Consider the following 18,611-nt stretch of genomic DNA (forward strand, 5'->3'; position numbering starts at 1 on the left):
CGCGCATCCCCGAGGGGCGGGGTTAGGATGATAATGAAGAAAATGCTGGTGTGAGGGATCAGGGTGGCAGCCGAGGTTTTGATGTGGGTGGTGGTGAGTGGAAGTGCGTTGTGCCCCCCCTATCTCTCCCAACGGGTGGTGCGGTCCGGGACTCCCCACTGACGGAGTTGGATCAAACCACGTGGGGAGGAAGAGGGGGGGATTGGGGTCTGAGGGAGTTGGGGAGAAGCGAATGAGGGCGGGAAGGGGGTGGGAGGGGAAGAGGGGCTGATTTACAGATAGAAAGGTCCCACCCCTGTGGCGGTGGAGGGCCCAGTTGGAGCGGGAGTGGAGTTTGAGTGAAGAGGTGAGGGGTGAACCCCCCTCCCCCGGCCGGTCTGTGTTAGCGGGCGGGGCGGGTGGTACAGTCCGGGGGCAGAGGGAGCTCTCAAAATGGCGGCGGCGGCGGCGCGAGCGGGGTGCGGGGCCAGCAGCGGCATGTGGGCCGAGGGGCCTTGGCCCGGCCGCTTCTACTCGGTGCCCGGCTCGCAGCTGGGCGCGGGGCCGGCCCGGCGGACGCTGTGAGTGGGGCGGGGCGGGGCGGGGATGGAGCCGGGACTGGGACCCCCCCCCCCTCCCGCTGAGTCACCCCCCCGGTCCCGGGACCCAAACACCCTCCCCCCCCCAAACACTCCCCCCCCCCAAACACTCCCCCCCCCCCAAACACTCCCCCCCCCCCAAACACTCCCCCCCCCCCAAACACTCCCCCCCCCCCAAACACTTCCCCCCCCCCCCAAACACTCCCCCCCCCCCAAACACTCCCCCCCCCCCAAACACTCCCCCCCCCCCAAACACTCCCCCCCCCCCAAACACTCCCCCCCCCCCAAACACCCTCCCCCCCCCAAACACCCCCCCCCAAACACCCTCCCCCCCCAAACACTCCCCCCCCCCAAACACTCCCCCCCCCCCAAACACTCCCCCCCCCCAAACACTCCCCCCCCCCAAACACCCTCCCCCCCCCCAAACACCCCCCCCCAAACACTCCCCCCCCCCAAACACTCCCCCCCCCCAAACACTCCCCCCCCCAAACACCCCCCCCCCAAACACTCCCCCCCCCAAACACTCCCCCCCCCAAACACCCTCCCCCCCCAAACACCCTCCCCCCCCAAACACTCCCCCCCCCAAACACCCTCCCCCCCCCAAACACTCCCCCCCCCCAAACACTCCCCCCCCCCAAACACTCCCCCCCCCCAAACACCCCCCCCCCCAAACACTCCCCCCCCCAAACACTCCCCCCCCCAAACACCCTCCCCCCCCAAACACTCCCCCCCCAAACACCCCCCCCCAAACACCCTCCCCCCCCCAAACACCCTCCCCCCCCCCAAACACCCTCCCCCCCCCAAACACCCTCCCCCCCCAAACACCCCCCCCCCAAACACCCCCCCCCCAAACACCGCCCCCCCAAACACTCCCCCCCCCCAACACTCCCCCCCCCCCAAACACTCCCCCCCCCCCCAAACACTCCCCCCCAAACACCCTCCCCCCCCCCAAACACCCCCCCCAAACACCCTCCCCCCCAAACCCCCCCACAAACACCCCCCCAAACACCCCCCCCAAACACCCCCCCCAAACACCCCCCCCAAACACCCCCCCCAAACACCCCCCCCAAACACCCCCCCAAACACCCCCCCCAAACACCCCCCCCAAACACCCCCCCCAAACACCCCCCCCAAACACCCCCCCCCAAACACCCCCCCCCAAACACCCCCCCCCAAACACCCCCCCCCCAAACACCCCCCCCAAACACCCCCCCCCCCCCAAACACCCCCCCCCCAAACACCCCCCCCCCCAAACACCCCCCCCCAAACACCCCCCCCCAAACACCCCCCCCCCCAAACACCCCCCCCAAACACCCCCCCCCAAACACCCCCCCCCCAAACCACCCCCCCCCCCCAAAACACCCCCCCCCCCCAAAACACACCCCCCCCCCCCCCCCTGACCACGGGCAGCTGTAAAGTCAGTAATATATTGAAGAAGGAAATGGAAAGACTTCTCGACTGAAGTGTCCGTGGGGAGGGCATGGGGAGAGAGCTGGGCATGGGGAGAGTGCGGGGTGTTGCGGGGCGTGGTGAGAGCGTGGGACATGGGTTGAGCGCGGGGGGTTCGCGGGGTGTGGGGGGAGTCGCGGGGCGTGGAAAAAGCGCAGGGTGAGAGCGGGGCGTTGGGAGAGCACAGGAGCTGTGGGGCGTAGGGAGTTTGACGCTGAGCTCGAGGAAAATGCATCATCCGGTCCTCTTCCGTATTTATCTGAACGTTGCGGTGGCGACTTGAGCTTACATTGCCCAGGAATCTCTTTCTCACACACAAAGGGAGAGTGGGAATCCGGAACCTCCCCCGCGCTGTGCTCTCGAGCTAAACCTCGTGTTGTTTCTGATCTGCAGGAGCCCGATGGTCACCGGTACCTCGGTGCTGGGGGTGAAGTTTGATGGCGGGGTCATCCTTGCCGCCGATATGCTGGGCTCTTACGGATCGATGGCGAGATTCCGCAACATCTCCAGGCTGATGAAGGTGAACAGCAACACCATACTGGGAGCGTCGGGTGACTACGCAGATTACCAGTACCTGAAACAGGCCATCGAGCAGATGATGTGAGTGATTGGCACTATTTGCCTCTGCTTGAATACCATCCGACGCTTGTATTGTGCAGCCTTGGGCAAACCCCGCGTGCTTATCGTAGTAACGCCGCTATTCCCAGCCAGAAGGAGGAAGTGTAACTGTCCTCCGATCATAGCATTTACAGTGCAAAAGGAGGCCATTCGGCCCATCGAGCCTGCACCAGCTCTTTGAAAGAGCACCCTACTCGAGCCCACATCTCCACCCTATCGCAATAACCCTACTTAACCTTTTTGGCCAATAAGGGGAGTTTAGCGCGGCCAATCCACCTAACCCGCACATCTTTGGACTGTGGGAGGAAACCGGAGCACCCGGAGGAAACCCACGCAGACATTGAGGGGGGGGGGGGGGGGAGGGGGAGAATGTGCAGACTCCATACAGACAGTGACACAAGCTGGGAATCGAACCTGGGACCCTGGAGCTGTGAAGCAACAGTGCTAACCACTGTGCCACTGCGCTGCCTAAAATAGGGATCGCTCTTTTGGACCGAAATCACCTTTTCTCTGAGGGGTATTTTGCTGTAGTTTTGGGCATGAGTTCTGTTTGTTGTAATTCCCAGCGACACACTTTATTTTTCAAGTAGACTGTTTGGTGTAGTGCGCTGTTTAAATAAACTCTGTAGATTGCTGTAGTGCTCTTGTTTAATTAGACTCTGTAGACTGTTTGCTATAGTGTGCTGTTTGAATAGACTCTAGACTGTTGTAGTGGTCTGTTTAAATTGACTCTGTAGACTGTAGTGTGCTGTTTGTAATGGTACTGGACCAGACTCCAATCAGGAAACCGGACAAGACCCCAACAATTTTTAAATTTGTACACTGTGACTCCAGGAGCAATTCCACTGACAAATAGGGATCTTATATAGATTAAAACAAACATAATTAGTTACTCACGATTAACCCCATTAACACCCAAGAGCGGGGGGGGACAAAACAGCTTTTCATAGAATTTACAGTGCAGAAAGAGGACATTCGGCCCATCTGACCTAAACCGGCTCCCAGAAAGAGCACCCCGCTTGAGCCCACACCACCACCCTATCCTTGTCCCCACCTACCCTCTTTTGGACATTAAGGGACAATTTAGCGTGGCCAATCCACCTAACCTGCACATCTTTGGACTGTGGGAGGAAACCGGAGCACCCGGAGGAAACCCACGCACACACGGGGAGAACGTGCAGACTCCGCACGCAGACAGACACCCGAGGCCGGAATTGAACCTGGAGCTAACCACTGTGCTACCCACGGTCAAACGGTTCGGTATCGCGCAGTGGTTAGCGCTGCTGCCTCACTGCGGGTTTGATCCCGGCTTGGGTCACTGTCTGTGCGGAGTCTGCACGTTCTCCCCGTGTCTGCGTGGGTTTCCTCCGGGTGCTCCGGTTTCCTCCCACAAGTCCCGAAAAACGCGCTTGTTTGGTGCATTGGCCATTCTGAATTCTCCCTCCGTGTACCCGAACAGGCGCCGGAGTGTGGCGACTCGTGGATTTTCACAGCAACTCCATTGCAGCGTTAATGTACGCCGACTTGTGACAATAATAAAGATTATTACTCTTGCATGAAACGGACAGACACCGGGACAGAAAATGAAACTATACACTGAACCGGCACCTCCCACGAGTGACATCGCAGCCTGCCGAGCTGTTAACCCCTTAATCGCAGCCTGCCGAGCTGTTAACCCCTTAATCGCAGCCCGCCGAGCTGTTAACCCCTTAATCGCAGCTTTAGCAAGGATGGAACCTGGATATGAGTTATCTTCGTAACATGACTGCAATAAACATTTCCCACACATCACTTTTATCCAGACTGTGTAAGGTGTTTTGCTTTAGCATTGCGATGGTGTGGGAGGGAGTGTGTGAAGGAATGAATGGGTGGAGCAGGGTGCAGTGGTGATGAATGGCCCGTTACTGGAGATCTGGTGACGTTTCCTGTGTTTCTCCCCAGGATTGATGAAGAACTACTGGGGGATGGGCACAGCTACAGTCCGAAAGCTATCCATTCCTGGCTCACCAGAGTTATGTACAACAGGTGAGTGATGGCAGGCAGGTAGATCAATCTCTGTACCCTCTACAACCCCGTCCCTATCATTGTACCCTCCTACACCCCCTCCCCATCTCTGTACCCTCCTACACCCCCTCCCCATCTCTGTACCCTCCTCCACCCCCTCCCTATCTCTGTACATCCTCCAGCCCCTACACCCCCTCCCTATCTCTGTAACCTCCTCCAGCCCCTACACCCCCTCCCTATCTCTGTAACCTCCTCCAGCCCCTACACCCCCTCCCTATCTCTGTAACCTCCTCCAGCCCCTACACCCCCTCCCTATCTCTGTAACCTCCTCCAGCCCCTACACCCCCCCCCCCCCCCCCCATCTCTGTAACCTCCTCCAGCCCCTTACCCCCCTCCCTATCTCTGTAACCTCCTCCAGCCCCTTCACCCCCTCCCTATCTCTGTAACCTCCTCCGGCCCCTACAACCCCTCCCTATCTCTGTAACCTCCTCCAGCTCCTACACCCCCCTCCCTATCTCTGTAACCTCCTCCAGCCCCTACACCCCCTCCCTATCTCTAACCTCCTCCGGCCCCTCCACCCCCTCCCTATCTCTGTAACCTCCTCCAGCCCCTACACCCCCTCCCTATCTCTGTAACCTCCTCCGGCCCCTACAACCCCTCCCTATCTCTGTAACCTCCTCCAGCCCCTACACCCCCTCCCTATCTCTAACCTCCTCCGGCCCCTCCACCCCCTCCCTATCTCTGTAACCTCCTCCAGCCCCTACACCCCCTCCCTATCTCTGTACCCTCCTCCACCCCCACCCTATCTCTGTACCCTCCTCCACCCCCGCCCTATCTCTGTACCCTCCTCCACCCCTGCCCTATCTCTGTACCCTCCTCCACCCCCTCCCTATCTCTGTAACCTCTGGCCCTCTCTCTCTCTCTCTCTCTCTCTCTCTCTCCTCCCCAAATCCAGGATCAGATTCTGTCTGTTTGACACTCTTGTGAGCACCTTGGGCAATGTCCGACCGGATTCAAGGCGCTATGTCAATGTCCGTCGGCTGTTGGCAGACCTGTGTCTTTGCTGGTTGAACGGCCGGTTGGTGCCCGAGATGCCCTGTGTGGCGGGGAAGGGGCGCTCTGAACCTGCCCGCTGTGTGGCTCAAGCCTTGTTGCCTTCTCTCTCTTTGCAGGCGGAGTAAGATGAACCCTCTGTGGAACACCGTTATCATTGGTGGAATGAACAACGGCGAGGGGTAAGTTGAGCCGGCCAGCTGCAAGCACTCCCGACACGATTGACACGCTGACGGGATGAATCCTTGGACTGTTCTGGCCCAGAGGGTTGTGGGTGCTCGATCGGTGAATATGGAGAGAGAGAGAGAGAGAGGCCTCTTGGGAGTGGAGGGTGTGGGCGGGAATGTGGCGTTAAGACCGTCAGTCGGCCTGGATAGTATTGGAAAGCGGAGCACGTTTTACGGGCCGAATGGTTGGCTCCCCTCAACTTCCGATGGTAGCGGTGAGATCTTCCGTTGTCACCTGAGGGGCAGATGGGGGCCGCAGTTTCAGATTTCCTCCTGACAGTGCGGCCCTCCTGGGGGGGGGTGGGGGAATGCTTTTTTAAAACCAAATCCAACCCCTCCCCGCCCCCAAGGTGCCGGTGGATTCTACGCAGCGAGAGATTGGGGGGCGGAATCGATCACGCACGCGCACACGGGTCGGCGTTGGGAGGGAGGCGCTCGCCCAGGCGTGAGAGCGAGAGGTGTTTGTTTCGAACTGACCGGTTGCCTCTGCAGTTTCCTAGGTTACGTGGACAAGCTGGGAGTCGCCTACGAGTCTGCGACGGTGGCAACGGGCTTCGGGGCGTACCTGGCGCAGGTAAGCCTTCTCCTCACCGCCGTCCGCGAGCGAGCTTTCCTGTTCTCCCGTCTCGCCCGTCCCCGACTGACCTCTTCCTTCTCCGCCTCCACAGCCCCTGATGAGAGATGTCGCTGAAAAGCAGGCCCAGATTTCGAAAGACGAGGCCCACCAGCTGATCGAGCGCTGCCTGAAGGTCCTGTATTACCGGGACGCACGCTCCTACAACCGGGTAAGTGGCGTGGCGGCGGGGAATTCGAAATCCCCTCGGTTTCAAATGAGGGGCAGGGGTGAGGCGCAAAAAGAATCCAACGGGGGAGGTTCGCGATAGGCTGGGACATGGGTCGGACCCCAAAAGGGCACAGCCAGAGCAAGCGGTATTGGGACAAGTAATGTCTATAGAGCATACGTCTGTAGAGGAGGCGCGAATGGCGAATTTCCTCGATGCAAAACAAGAACCAAAGGGCAGAACCGCAAAACAAGCAAAGCAAAAAGATGAGCAGTGACGACGCTCGGGAGAGCATATACCTCCACAACCCCCTGTGTTTAATCCCTTGATACAATCACCTCACCCGCTCTGCCTGTCTGTGTGGTGCTCCGTCGCTACCATTGGGGTGGAGGGAGCCAAATATTTTTTTACTAAGAGCTTTTCCGTCTTGTCGAGGCAGCTTCAGGCCAATCCGCGCCCAGTAACCTGCTCTGAAAACTCTGCTTTGACGGCTGAGACGATCCGCGACATTATTAGCCTCGGGAGAATTGACGATTTTTGCTTTTAAACGGGTGTTTTAAAAAAAAAAAAAAATCTTGAATACGTCGATAAACCTGCCTCCTCCGGGCAGACACCTCAAGACAAACTTTATTTTTTCCACCGTAAGAAACCCTGCCAGGTCACTCGCCCCCCCCCCCCCCCCCCCCCCCCCCCGGCTTCAGCGGCCCGGATGCTCTCCATTCCAACAATATCCGTCTCTGGGCTACCAGGGAGGCAAAGGCCTCTCTCGGCCCCCTGGACTCCGGGGTCTTCTGGCACTCCAAAGATCGCTACTTCTAGACTCTGACCACCTTGACCTTCGACATAACATCGGTTAAACCCCCTACCAGAATCCCCCCAGCTTCGGACACGCCCAGAACATGTGGATATGATTGGCGGGCCCTCCTGCGCACCGCCCACACCTATCCTCCACCCCTTCAAAAAAAACCTCCTCATCCGGGCCACAGTCGTACGTGCCCTGTGGACCACCTGAAACTGTATAAGGCTAAGCCTGTGTTATGGGCCAGGGTTTAGAGAACCCCAAAGTGTATCATGGAGTTCACCTCACCCACAACTTTTGGTTATGGGGAGCACAAGGGCCCACTCTACAGATGTGATGCAACTGAGATCTAAAATACTTTTAACATAAAAACATTGTTTATTCTATGACTCCAGTTAACATTTTATAAACGCACAGTAAACATCTTAGCAACTATCAACTCAAATACTCCCCCCACCCCCCCCCCAAAAAAATACAGTACTCTATACGTAACCCTTAATCTTTCCTAGCAACATCCATAAGACAAATACCCTCTTTAACACATACATCAGGTTTAAATTGCCCCCTTCCCCCCTCCCTCGCCGCCCCCTTCCCCCCTCCCTCGCCGCCCCCTTCCCCCCTCCCTCGCCGCCCCCTTCCCCCCTCCCTCGCCGCCCCCTTCCCCCCTCCCTCGCCGCCCCCTTCCCCCCTCCCTCGCCGCCCCCTTCCCCCCTCCCTCGCCGCCCCCTTCCCCCCTCCCTCGCCGCCCCCTTCCCCCCTCCCTCGCCGCCCCCTTCCCCCCTCCCTCGCCGCCCCCTTCCCCCCTCCCTCGCCGCCCCCTTCCCCCCTCCCTCGCCGCCCCCTTCCCCCCTCCCTCGCCGCCCCCTTCCCCCCTCCCTCGCCGCCCCCTTCCCCCCTCCCTCGCCGCCCCCTTCCCCCCTCCCTCGCCGCCCCCTTCCCCCCTCCCTCGCCGCCCCCTTCCCCCCTCCCTCGCCGCCCCCTTCCCCCCTCCCTCGCCGCCCCCTTCCCCCCTCCCTCGCCGCCCCCTTCCCCCCTCCCTCGCCGCCCCCTTCCCCCCTCCCTCGCCGCCCCCTTCCCCCCTCCCTCGCCGCCCCCTTCCCCCCTCCCTCGCCGCCCCCTTCCCCCCTCCCTCGCCGCCCCCTTCCCCCCTCCCTCGCCGCCCCCTTCCCCCCTCCCTCGCCGCCCCCTTCCCCCCTCCCTCGCCGCCCCCTTCCCCCCTCCCTCGCCGCCCCCTTCCCCCCTCCCTCGCCGCCCCCTTCCCCCCTCCCTCGCCGCCCCCTTCCCCCCTCCCTCGCCGCCCCCTTCCCCCCTCCCTCGCCGCCCCCTTCCCCCCTCCCTCGCCGCCCCCTTCCCCCCTCCCTCGCCGCCCCCTTCCCCCCTCCCTCGCCGCCCCCTTCCCCCCTCCCTCGCCGCCCCCTTCCCCCCTCCCTCGCCGCCCCCTTCCCCCCTCCCTCGCCGCCCCCTTCCCCCCTCCCTCGCCGCCCCCTTCCCCCCTCCCTCGCCGCCCCCTTCCCCCCTCCCTCGCCGCCCCCTTCCCCCCTCCCTCGCCGCCCCCTTCCCCCCTCCCTCGCCGCCCCCTTCCCCCCTCCCTCGCCGCCCCCTTCCCCCCTCCCTCGCCGCCCCCTTCCCCCCTCCCTCGCCGCCCCCTTCCCCCCTCCCTCGCCGCCCCCTTCCCCCCTCCCTCGCCGCCCCCTTCCCCCCTCCCTCGCCGCCCCCTTCCCCCCTCCCTCGCCGCCCCCTTCCCCCCTCCCTCGCCGCCCCCTTCCCCCCTCCCTCGCCGCCCCCTTCCCCCCTCCCTCGCCGCCCCCTTCCCCCCTCCCTCGCCGCCCCCTTCCCCCCTCCCTCGCCGCCCCCTTCCCCCCTCCCTCGCCGCCCCCTTCCCCCCTCCCTCGCCGCCCCCCTTCCCCCCTCCCTCGCCGCCCCCTTCCCCCCTCCCTCGCCGCCCCCTTCCCCCCTCCCTCGCCGCCCCCTTCCCCCCTCCCTCGCCGCCCCCTTCCCCCCTCCCTCGCCGCCCCCTTCCCCCCTCCCTCGCCGCCCCCTTCCCCCCTCCCTCGCCGCCCCCTTCCCCCCTCCCTCGCCGCCCCCTTCCCCCCTCCCTCGCCGCCCCCTTCCCCCCTCCCTCGCCGCCCCCTTCCCCCCTCCCTCGCCGCCCCCTTCCCCCCTCCCTCGCCGCCCCCTTCCCCCCTCCCTCGCCGCCCCCTTCCCCCCTCCCTCGCCGCCCCCTTCCCCCCTCCCTCGCCGCCCCCTTCCCCCCTCCCTCGCCGCCCCCTTCCCCCCTCCCTCGCCGCCCCCTTCCCCCCTCCCTCGCCGCCCCCTTCCCCCCTCCCTCGCCGCCCCCTTCCCCCCTCCCTCGCCGCCCCCTTCCCCCCTCCCTCGCCGCCCCCTTCCCCCCTCCCTCGCCGCCCCCTTCCCCCCTCCCTCGCCGCCCCCTTCCCCCCTCCCTCGCCGCCCCCTTCCCCCCTCCCTCGCCGCCCCCTTCCCCCCTCCCTCGCCGCCCCCTTCCCCCCTCCCTCGCCGCCCCCTTCCCCCCTCCCTCGCCGCCCCCTTCCCCCCTCCCTCGCCGCCCCCTTCCCCCCTCCCTCGCCGCCCCCTTCCCCCCTCCCTCGCCGCCCCCTTCCCCCCTCCCTCGCCGCCCCCTTCCCCCCTCCCTCGCCGCCCCCTTCCCCCCTCCCTCGCCGCCCCCTTCCCCCCTCCCTCGCCGCCCCCTTCCCCCCTCCCTCGCCGCCCCCTTCCCCCCTCCCTCGCCGCCCCCTTCCCCCCTCCCTCGCCGCCCCCTTCCCCCCTCCCTCGCCGCCCCCTTCCCCCCTCCCTCGCCGCCCCCTTCCCCCCTCCCTCGCCGCCCCCTTCCCCCCTCCCTCGCCGCCCCCTTCCCCCCTCCCTCGCCGCCCCCTTCCCCCCTCCCTCGCCGCCCCCTTCCCCCCTCCCTCGCCGCCCCCTTCCCCCCTCCCTCGCCGCCCCCTTCCCCCCTCCCTCGCCGCCCCCTTCCCCCCTCCCTCGCCGCCCCCTTCCCCCCCTCCCTCGCCGCCCCCTTCCCCCCTCCCTCGCCGCCCCCTTCCCCCCTCCCTCGCCGCCCCCTTCCCCCCTCCCTCGCCGCCCCCTTCCCCACTCCCATCGCTATGTTTGCAGCCCAATAATAATTCATGACGTTCGGGAGAGCCCCCCTTCTCCCCCCCCCCCCCCCTCGACCCCTCTTCATCTGCGGGGCTTTACCCGCCCAAACCTACCCACCTGAGATCATCATATTCACCCTCCTAAAGAAAGCCTTGGGAATAAAAATCACGAAGTTCTGTAACACAAACCCGAACCTTGGGAGGACCGTCATTTTCACCCGTCCCGCCAATGACAGCGGGAGCACATCCCACCTCCTAAAGTCCCCTTTCATCTGCTCCACGAACTGAGCCCAATTCTCCCCCCCCCCCCCCCCCCCCCCCCCCCACCGACCACCTGGGTGCCCTGTTGTGGGCCAGGGTTTAGAGAACCCCGAAGCGTATCGTGGAGTTCACCTGACCCACAACTCTAAATAGATTGTGGTATGGGGAGCACACGACCCACTCTACAGGTGTGATGCAACAGAGAGTTAAAGTACTTTTAAATTTAAACAATGTTTATTTATGAAACCAGTTAACATCTTAACAACTATCAACACCAATAAATCCCCCAAAGAATACAGTACTCTATAAGTAACTCTTAATCTTTCCTTGCAACATCCATAAGACAAAAAAAAAACCTTTTTATAGAAAGACATCAGATTTAACTTGTGTACAGAAACAGGTATTAATTTTAAATCACCAAAGGATCTCGAACAGTCTTTAGATTGCAGAGAGAGACCAATATATCTTCTTGCTTTGCCTGCAGCTATCCAGCTCTCAAAACGAAACTAAAAACATACCCTATAGCAAAACGGAAATAAAAGCAGACACAGTCCAGCTCCACCCAGTCTCTGACATCACTGATAAACACCCATTTCTTAAAGGTACACCCACTGCAGCTATTTTATAAACATCCATTTCTTAAAGGTACATCCACTGCAGCTATTTTATAAACATCCATTCCTTAAAGGTACACCCACTGCAGCTATTTTATAAACACTCATTTCTTAAAGGTACTCTCACAAGACAGCCCAAATACCGAAAGCTCACCCACCCCTCACCCACCCACCCTAAACGCCAACTCCCCCAGCCTCCTCTCCTGCCCCCTCGTCTGGATCGGAAAGACCTCGCTCTTCCCCATATTCACTTTATACCCCAAGAACCGGCCGAATTCCTCCCAAATGCTCATAACCCCCCCCCCCCCCCCCCCAAATACCTAACAGGTCCGCAATATTTTAAAAAATTTATTTAGAGCCCCCAATTCATTTATTCCAATTAAGGGGCAATTTAGCGTGGCCAATCCACCTACCCTGCACATTTCGGTTGTGGGGGCGAAACCCACGCGGACATGGGGAAAATGTGCAAACTCCACACGGACAGTGACCCAGAGCCGGGATCGAACCTGGGACCTCGGCGCCGTGAGGCAGCAGTGCTAACCCACTGCGCCACCGTGCCGCCTCCCTAGCGGCGATGTTACTGGACTCGTAATCCCGAGGCGCAGCCCCCCCCCCCCCACAAAGCAGGTAATACAGAAATCTGCCGTCCTTACCACGGTCTGCCCTACATGTGACTCCAGACCCCCCCCCCCCCATCCATACACACACACACAGCAGTGTGGTCGACTCTTAACCGCCCCCCCAGGAATGGCCGAGCGAGGCAGTTAGGGGGAGGTGACAAAATCCAACGGTGCCTCGCGTCCCAGGAAAGAATTTCAAAATTAGAAGTTAATATGATGGTGCAAGACTAAAAGCGGGGTGTTAGTGCGGAGTTTCAAAAAAAAAAGACAAGGTGGGTCCAGAGGAGGTGTAAATGGCAACGGACGGGGCACGGGCCCGTCCCCTGCCAACGGACAGGGCACGGGCCCGTCCCCTGGCAACGGACGGGGCACGGGCCCGTCCCCTGGCAACGGACAGGGCACGGGCCCGTCCCCTGGCAACGGACGGGGCACGGGGCCCGTCCCCTGGCAACGGACGGGGCACGGGGCCCGTCCCCTGGCAACGGACGGGGCACGGGGCCCGTCCCCTGGCAACGGACGGGGCACGGGGCCCGTCCCCTGGCAACGGACAGGGCACGGGCCCGTCCCCTGGCAACGGACGGGGCACGGGCCCGTCCCCTGGCAACGGACGGGGCACGGGCCCGTCCCCTGGCTGTTTTAATTCTGGGTCTGCTCTGCGTGAGGCTTGAGGCACAGTGAGGGAGTTATGTGAGGAGGGCTGCAGCAAATTCAGAGGTGGGGGGATGGAAGTTAGCACAACAAAGATGGCGTGTCACGGCGGCAGATCCTGGGTGCCGCCGCAATCCATGGCAGCGGTGAACGATTGCGGCTCGAGGGGCTTCGACGCCGAGTTAATGAACCGGAGGCTGGTTTGTGGACGCTGCGATGCATCAGGGAGAGCGTGGGGTGGGGTGGGGTGGAGGGGAGGGCGGGGTTGGGGGGGGGGGCAGATGGTCACCTGGACACTCTGTTCCAGGAGGCACCCGCGCCCCCCGAGCTTCGTGCCGTCCACTTCGGTCAGTGGCGACGGAGAGGAGGGTGTGACCGGGAGAGGCGGCCGAGTGGGTAGGAGTGGAGGGGCCCTGGCTCTTGCAATTGTGCAACAAGTTTGAGGTCCTTCCATCTTGAATGGACAGGAGCGGAATGTAGTGGTAGTGGGGGTAGCACAGTCAGGGGGGTAGCACAGTTGACATTGTTGTCTGCAGCTGCGAACGCACCCATAAATAACAGAGAATCGAGGGACTAGCATAAATGAGGAACTTCCAAGACATTAATATTAGTTTTGTTAAGAAGTACTGGAGCAATTAGTGGGACTTGGTAAGTCCCTTCGACCTGACGATCTGTATCCCAGAGTATCGAAAGAGGTGGACGTAGAGATGGTGGATGCATTGGTGATCATCTTTCAAAATTCTGTAGACTCTGGAATGGTTCAAAGACAAGTACAGCACAGGAACAGGCCCTTCGGCCCTCCGAGCCTGCGCTGATTATGCTGCCCGTCTAAACTAAAATCTTCCTGGGTCCGTATCCCTCTATTCCCATCCTATTCATGTATTTCTCAAGAAGCCCCTTAAATGTCACTAACGTCCCTGCTTCCACCACCTCCTCCGGTAGCGAGTTCCAGGCACCCACTACCCTCTGTGTTTTTAAAAAAAAAAAAACTTGCCTCGTACATCTACTCTAAACCTTGCCCCTCGCACCTTAAACCTATGCCCCCTAGTAATTGACCCCTCTACCCTAGGAAAAAGCCTCTGACTATCCACTCTGTCTATGCCCCACATAATTTTGTAGACCTCTATCAGGTCGCCCTTCAACCTCCTTTGTTCCAGTGAGAACAAACCGAGTTTATTCAACCGCTCCTCATCGCTAATGCCCTCCATACCAGACAACATCCTGGTAAATCTCTTCTGCACCCTCTCTAAAGCCTCCACATCCTTCTGGTAGTGTGGCGACCAGAATTGAACACTATACTCCAAGTGTGGCCTAACTAAGGTTCTACACAGCTGCAACATGACTTGCCAATTCTTATACTCAGTGCCCCGGCCAATGAAGGCAAGCATGCCTTATGCCTTCTCCACCTGTGTTGCCCCTTTCAGTGACCTGTGGACCTGTACACCTAGATCTCTCTGACTGTCGAATACTCTTGAGGGTTCTACCATTCACTGTATATTCCCTACCTGCATTAGACCTTCCAAAATGCATTACCTCCCATTTGTCCGGATTCAACTCCATCTGCCATCTCTCCACCCAAGTCTCCAAACGATCTAAATCCTGCTGCACCCTCTGACAGTCCTCATCGCTATCCGCAATTCCACCAACCTTTGTGTCGTCCGCAAACTTACTAATCAGACCAGTTACATTTTAGTCCAAATCATTTATATATACTACATAGAACATAGAACATAGAAAATACAGCACAGAACAGGCCCTTCGGCCCACTATGTTGTGCCGAACCTTTGTCCTAGATTAATCATAGATTATCATTGAATTTACAGTGCAGAAGGAGGCCATTCGGCCCTTTGAGTCTGCACCGGCTCTTGGAAAGAGCACCCTACCCAAACTCAACACCTCCACCCAACACTAAGGGCAATTTATCATTGGCCAATTCACCTAACCCGCACATCTTTGGACTGTGGGAGGAAACCGGAGCACCCGGAGGAAACCCACACAGACACTGGGAGGACGTGCAGACTCCGCACAGACAATGACCCAATCCGGAATCGAACCTGGGACCATGGAGCTGTGAAGCAATTGTGCTATGCACAATGCTACCGTGCTGCCCTTAAGAACAAATAAATCTACACTATATCATTTTACCGTAATCCATGTACCTATCCAATAGCTGCTTGAAGGTCCCTAATGTTTCCGACTCAACTACTTCCACAGGCAGTGCATTCCATGCCCCCACTACTCTCTGGGTAAAGAACTTACCTCTGATATCCCTCCTGTATCTTCCACCTTTCACCTTAAATTTATGTCCCCTTGTAATGGTGTGTTCCACCCGGGGAAAAAGTCTCTGACTGTCTACTCTATCTATTCCCCTGATCATCTTATAAACCTCTATCAAGTCGCCCCTCATCCTTCTCCGCTCTAATGAGAAAAGGCCTAGCACCCTCAACCTTTCCTCGTAAGACCTACTGTCCATTCCAGGCAACATCCTGGTAAATCTTCTTTGCACCTTTTCCAGAGCTTCCACATCCTTCCTAAAATGAGGCGACCAGAACTGTACACAATACTCCAAATGTGGCTGTACCAAGGTTTTGTACAGCTGCATCATCACCTCACGGCTCTGAAATTCAATCCCTCTGTTAATGAACGCGAGCACACCATAGACCTTCTTCACAGCTCTATCCACTTGAGTGGCAACTTTCAAAGATGTATGAACATAGACCCCAAGATCTCTCTGCTCCTCCACATTGCCAAGAACTCTACCGTTAACCCTGTATTCCGCATTCATATTTGTCCTTCCAAAATGGACAACCTCACACTTTTCAGGGTTAAACTCCATCTGCCACTTCTCAGCCCAGCTCTGCATCCTATCTATGTCTCTTTGCAGCCGACAACAGCCCTCCTTACTATCCACAACTCCACCAATCTTTGTATCGTCTGCAAATTTACTGACCCACCCTTCAACTCCCTCATCCAAGTCATTAATGAAAATCACAAACAGCAGAGGACCCAGAACTGATCCCTGCGGTACGCCACTGGTAACTGGGATCCAGGCTGAATATTTGCCATCCACCACCACTCTCTGACTTCTATCGGTTAGCCAGTTTGTTATCCAACTGGCCAAATTTCCCACTATCCCATGCCTCCTTACTTTCTGCATAAGCCTACCATGGGGAACTTTATCAAATGCCTTACTAAAATCCATGTACACTACATCCACTGCTTTACCTTCATCCACATGCTTGGTCACCTCCTCAAAGAATTCAATAAGATTTGTTAGGCAAGACCTACCCCTCACAAATCCGTGCTGACTATCCCTAATCAAGCAGTGTCTTTCCAGATGCTCAGAAATCCTATCCTTCAGTACCCTTTCCATTACTTTGCCTACCACCGAAGTAAGACTAACTGGCCTGTAATTCCCAGGGTTATCCCTAGTTCCTTTTTTGAACAGGGGCACGACATTCGCCACTCTCCAATCCCCTGGTACCACCCCTGTTGACAGTGAGGATGAAAAGATAATTGCCAACGGCTCTGCAATTTCATCTCTTGCTTCCCATAGAATCCTTGGATATATCTCGTCAGGCCCGGGGGACTTGTCTATCCTCAAGTTTTTCAAAATGCCCAACACATCTTCCTTCCTAACAAGTATTTCCTCGAGCTTACCAATCTGTTTCACACTGTCCTCTCCAGATTGGGGGCTGGCTACGTCCCTGCAGATAGGGGGCTGGCGTAAGCAGAATAGGTAAGGGGGCACTGATGGATGCGATATACTTAGATTTTGAGGAAGCTTCAGCTGAGGCCCCGGGGAGAGTTTGGTGAGTGAAGTTGGAGTACGAGGGATGGGGGGGTTACTACTTGCTTCACAGAACAGATTGTGCTTCAGTTAGAACCCCTGCCTCTGGCTGAATGTCTTCAAAAAGCTGTTTCGCCTGGCTTGTTTTAGCCTCCTCCTTGTCTTCAGACAAGACTGCTCTGCTTTCAATACCATTGCTCTTTTTTATAACTACCCCACTGGGAGCGGGAATTGTGGACTCGGTGTCAGACTTCAATTCCTCTCCCTAAAAAAAGCTTTTCCAAAATGTGTCTCGGAATCCCTTCGCTTCGCCCAGCCTCTCCCCAAGCTGAAAAACAAATGAACTCCCCAGGGACTTTCCCCAATCAAGCCACAGTGCATTGGTGCAAACTGGGGGGCGGGGGCGGGAAGAAACATTCCTCTGGTCAATTCCGCCTTTTGGCTCCTAACCCAGGCCCAGGGAACACAAAATCCTTTTTTTTGTTCTAATAGAAAACATGACCACTGCAGTCGAACACACTGCAACTCCAGGCTTTCAACCCTTAATTCGCCCGAGTTAACTTTGTTGTTTCCCTTGCAGTATCAGATAGCGACTGTGACAGCGGCTGGTGTGGAGATCTCGGGACCTATGTCCACAGAAACCAACTGGGAAATAGCGCATCTGATCAGGTATCCGAGCGGAGGGGTGACGAGTGGAATGGGGGGGGGCGCGCGCGCGAAACATGAGATCCCCAACAGCCTTGTTAGTGGTGAGTATCTCACCTCCTGATGCCCCAAATACTGTGGCTACCAGAGCAGGTCAGAGGCTGGGAATCCTGCGGAGACAAACTCACCTCCTGACCCCCCCCACCCCCCCAAAGCCTGTCCACCATCTACAAGGACACAAGTCAGGGGTGCGATGGGAGACTCTCCACTCGCCTGGATGAGCGCGGCTCCCAACGACACTCGAGAAGCTCGACACCATCCAGGACAAAGCAGCCCCGCTCGATCGGCCCGCTAACCACCGACATTCACTCCCCCCCCCCCCCCCCCCCCCCCCCCCGACGCACAGCGGCAGCCGTGTGCACCGTCTACAAGACGCACCGCGGCGACTCGCCTTCGACAGCACCTTCCAAACCCGCCACCTCTACCGTCTAGAAGGACGAGGGGGGGCAGCAGACACACTGGGAACACCCCCACCTGCAAGTTCCCCCTCCGAGCTGCTCGCCATCCCGACTCGGGAATATATCGGCCGCTCCTTTACTGTGGCCGGGGTCAGAATCCCGGAACTCCCTCCCTAACAGCACGGCGGGTGTACCTACACCACATAATGGGTTCAAGATGGCGGCTCACCCACCACCACCTCGAGGGGCAATTAGGGGTGGGGGATAAAAGCTGGTCCCATCCAGCAAACGCCCTCCAGCTCTTTAGCCTTTATTTTTTGTTGTTGTAAAAAACAGGTTTGATCCACAGTCTGTTCCATTTGGTTGGCAGGAATAGGGGCACCCTCATTGGCCTCAGTGCTCTGACTGAGTGAAGGGTAAACCAGCCAAGATTTCCCAGCATGCCCTGTCTCACTGGAAATGCTGCCACTGGGGGCCGAGAATGGGATTGAGGTTGGCTGCGATGCCCTGCACAGTCGAATAGCCGGCTGACTTGTCGCATATCGACTGTGCCCCCCCCCCCCCCCAAATGAGATGCTGGCTCCTCCCTCGAGAATCTCCTCGAGGGGGAGTGGGGGAGGTGGAGGGAGTACTTCCTGATGGCTTCCCGGGCTCTCTGGTTGTTGGACTGTTCCCCCCAACGTGAGGGTTACCTCTCCATGTCCCCGTTTCCGAATCTTAACGTTGTTTCTCTCTCTCTCTCTCTCTCGCGCTCTCTCGTCTGTATTTCAGTGGGTTCGAATAGAAGAAGGCTGTGTGTTTACAGAACGGCTGATCGATGGACTGGAGCAGAAACGTTCTCTCTGCGATCGCTATGAAGTCTGCCGTTTGTATCCTGCTGATGTTCCATTGTCTTTGCCGCGAGGGGCTTGTCTATAATCGCCGGGGAAAATAAAATGTTTTCAAAGCAACAAAA

At 59.0% G+C, this 18,611-nt stretch overlaps 1 protein-coding gene across 1 annotated transcript; it reads left to right on the forward strand.

Annotated features, from left to right (window-relative positions):
- Nucleotides 1-408: 408 nt before the first annotated feature.
- On the forward strand, nucleotides 409-18,611 carry psmb4 (proteasome 20S subunit beta 4). Its single transcript, XM_072490598.1, has 8 exons — nucleotides 409-560; nucleotides 2,421-2,627; nucleotides 4,587-4,670; nucleotides 5,822-5,884; nucleotides 6,422-6,503; nucleotides 6,598-6,714; nucleotides 17,134-17,222; nucleotides 18,428-18,611. Exons 1-8 carry the CDS (start codon nucleotides 433-435, stop codon nucleotides 18,438-18,440), a joined length of 783 nt encoding a protein of 260 aa, XP_072346699.1. The 5' UTR covers nucleotides 409-432; the 3' UTR covers nucleotides 18,441-18,611.

This window comes from Scyliorhinus torazame, chromosome 26 (assembly GCF_047496885.1).
Source record: "Scyliorhinus torazame isolate Kashiwa2021f chromosome 26, sScyTor2.1, whole genome shotgun sequence".
NCBI lineage: Eukaryota > Metazoa > Chordata > Chondrichthyes > Carcharhiniformes > Scyliorhinidae > Scyliorhinus > Scyliorhinus torazame.

Coding starts and splice junctions, on each gene's coding strand:
- psmb4 (XM_072490598.1), top strand. CDS start 433: ATGGCGGCGGCGGCGGCGCGAGCGGGGTGCGGGGCCAGCAGCGGCATG. Junction 2,628..4,586: donor CAGGCCATCGAGCAGATGAT/GTGAGTGATTGG, acceptor GTTTCTCCCCAG/GATTGATGAAGAACTACTGG. Junction 4,671..5,821: donor ACCAGAGTTATGTACAACAG/GTGAGTGATGGC, acceptor CTCTCTTTGCAG/GCGGAGTAAGATGAACCCTC.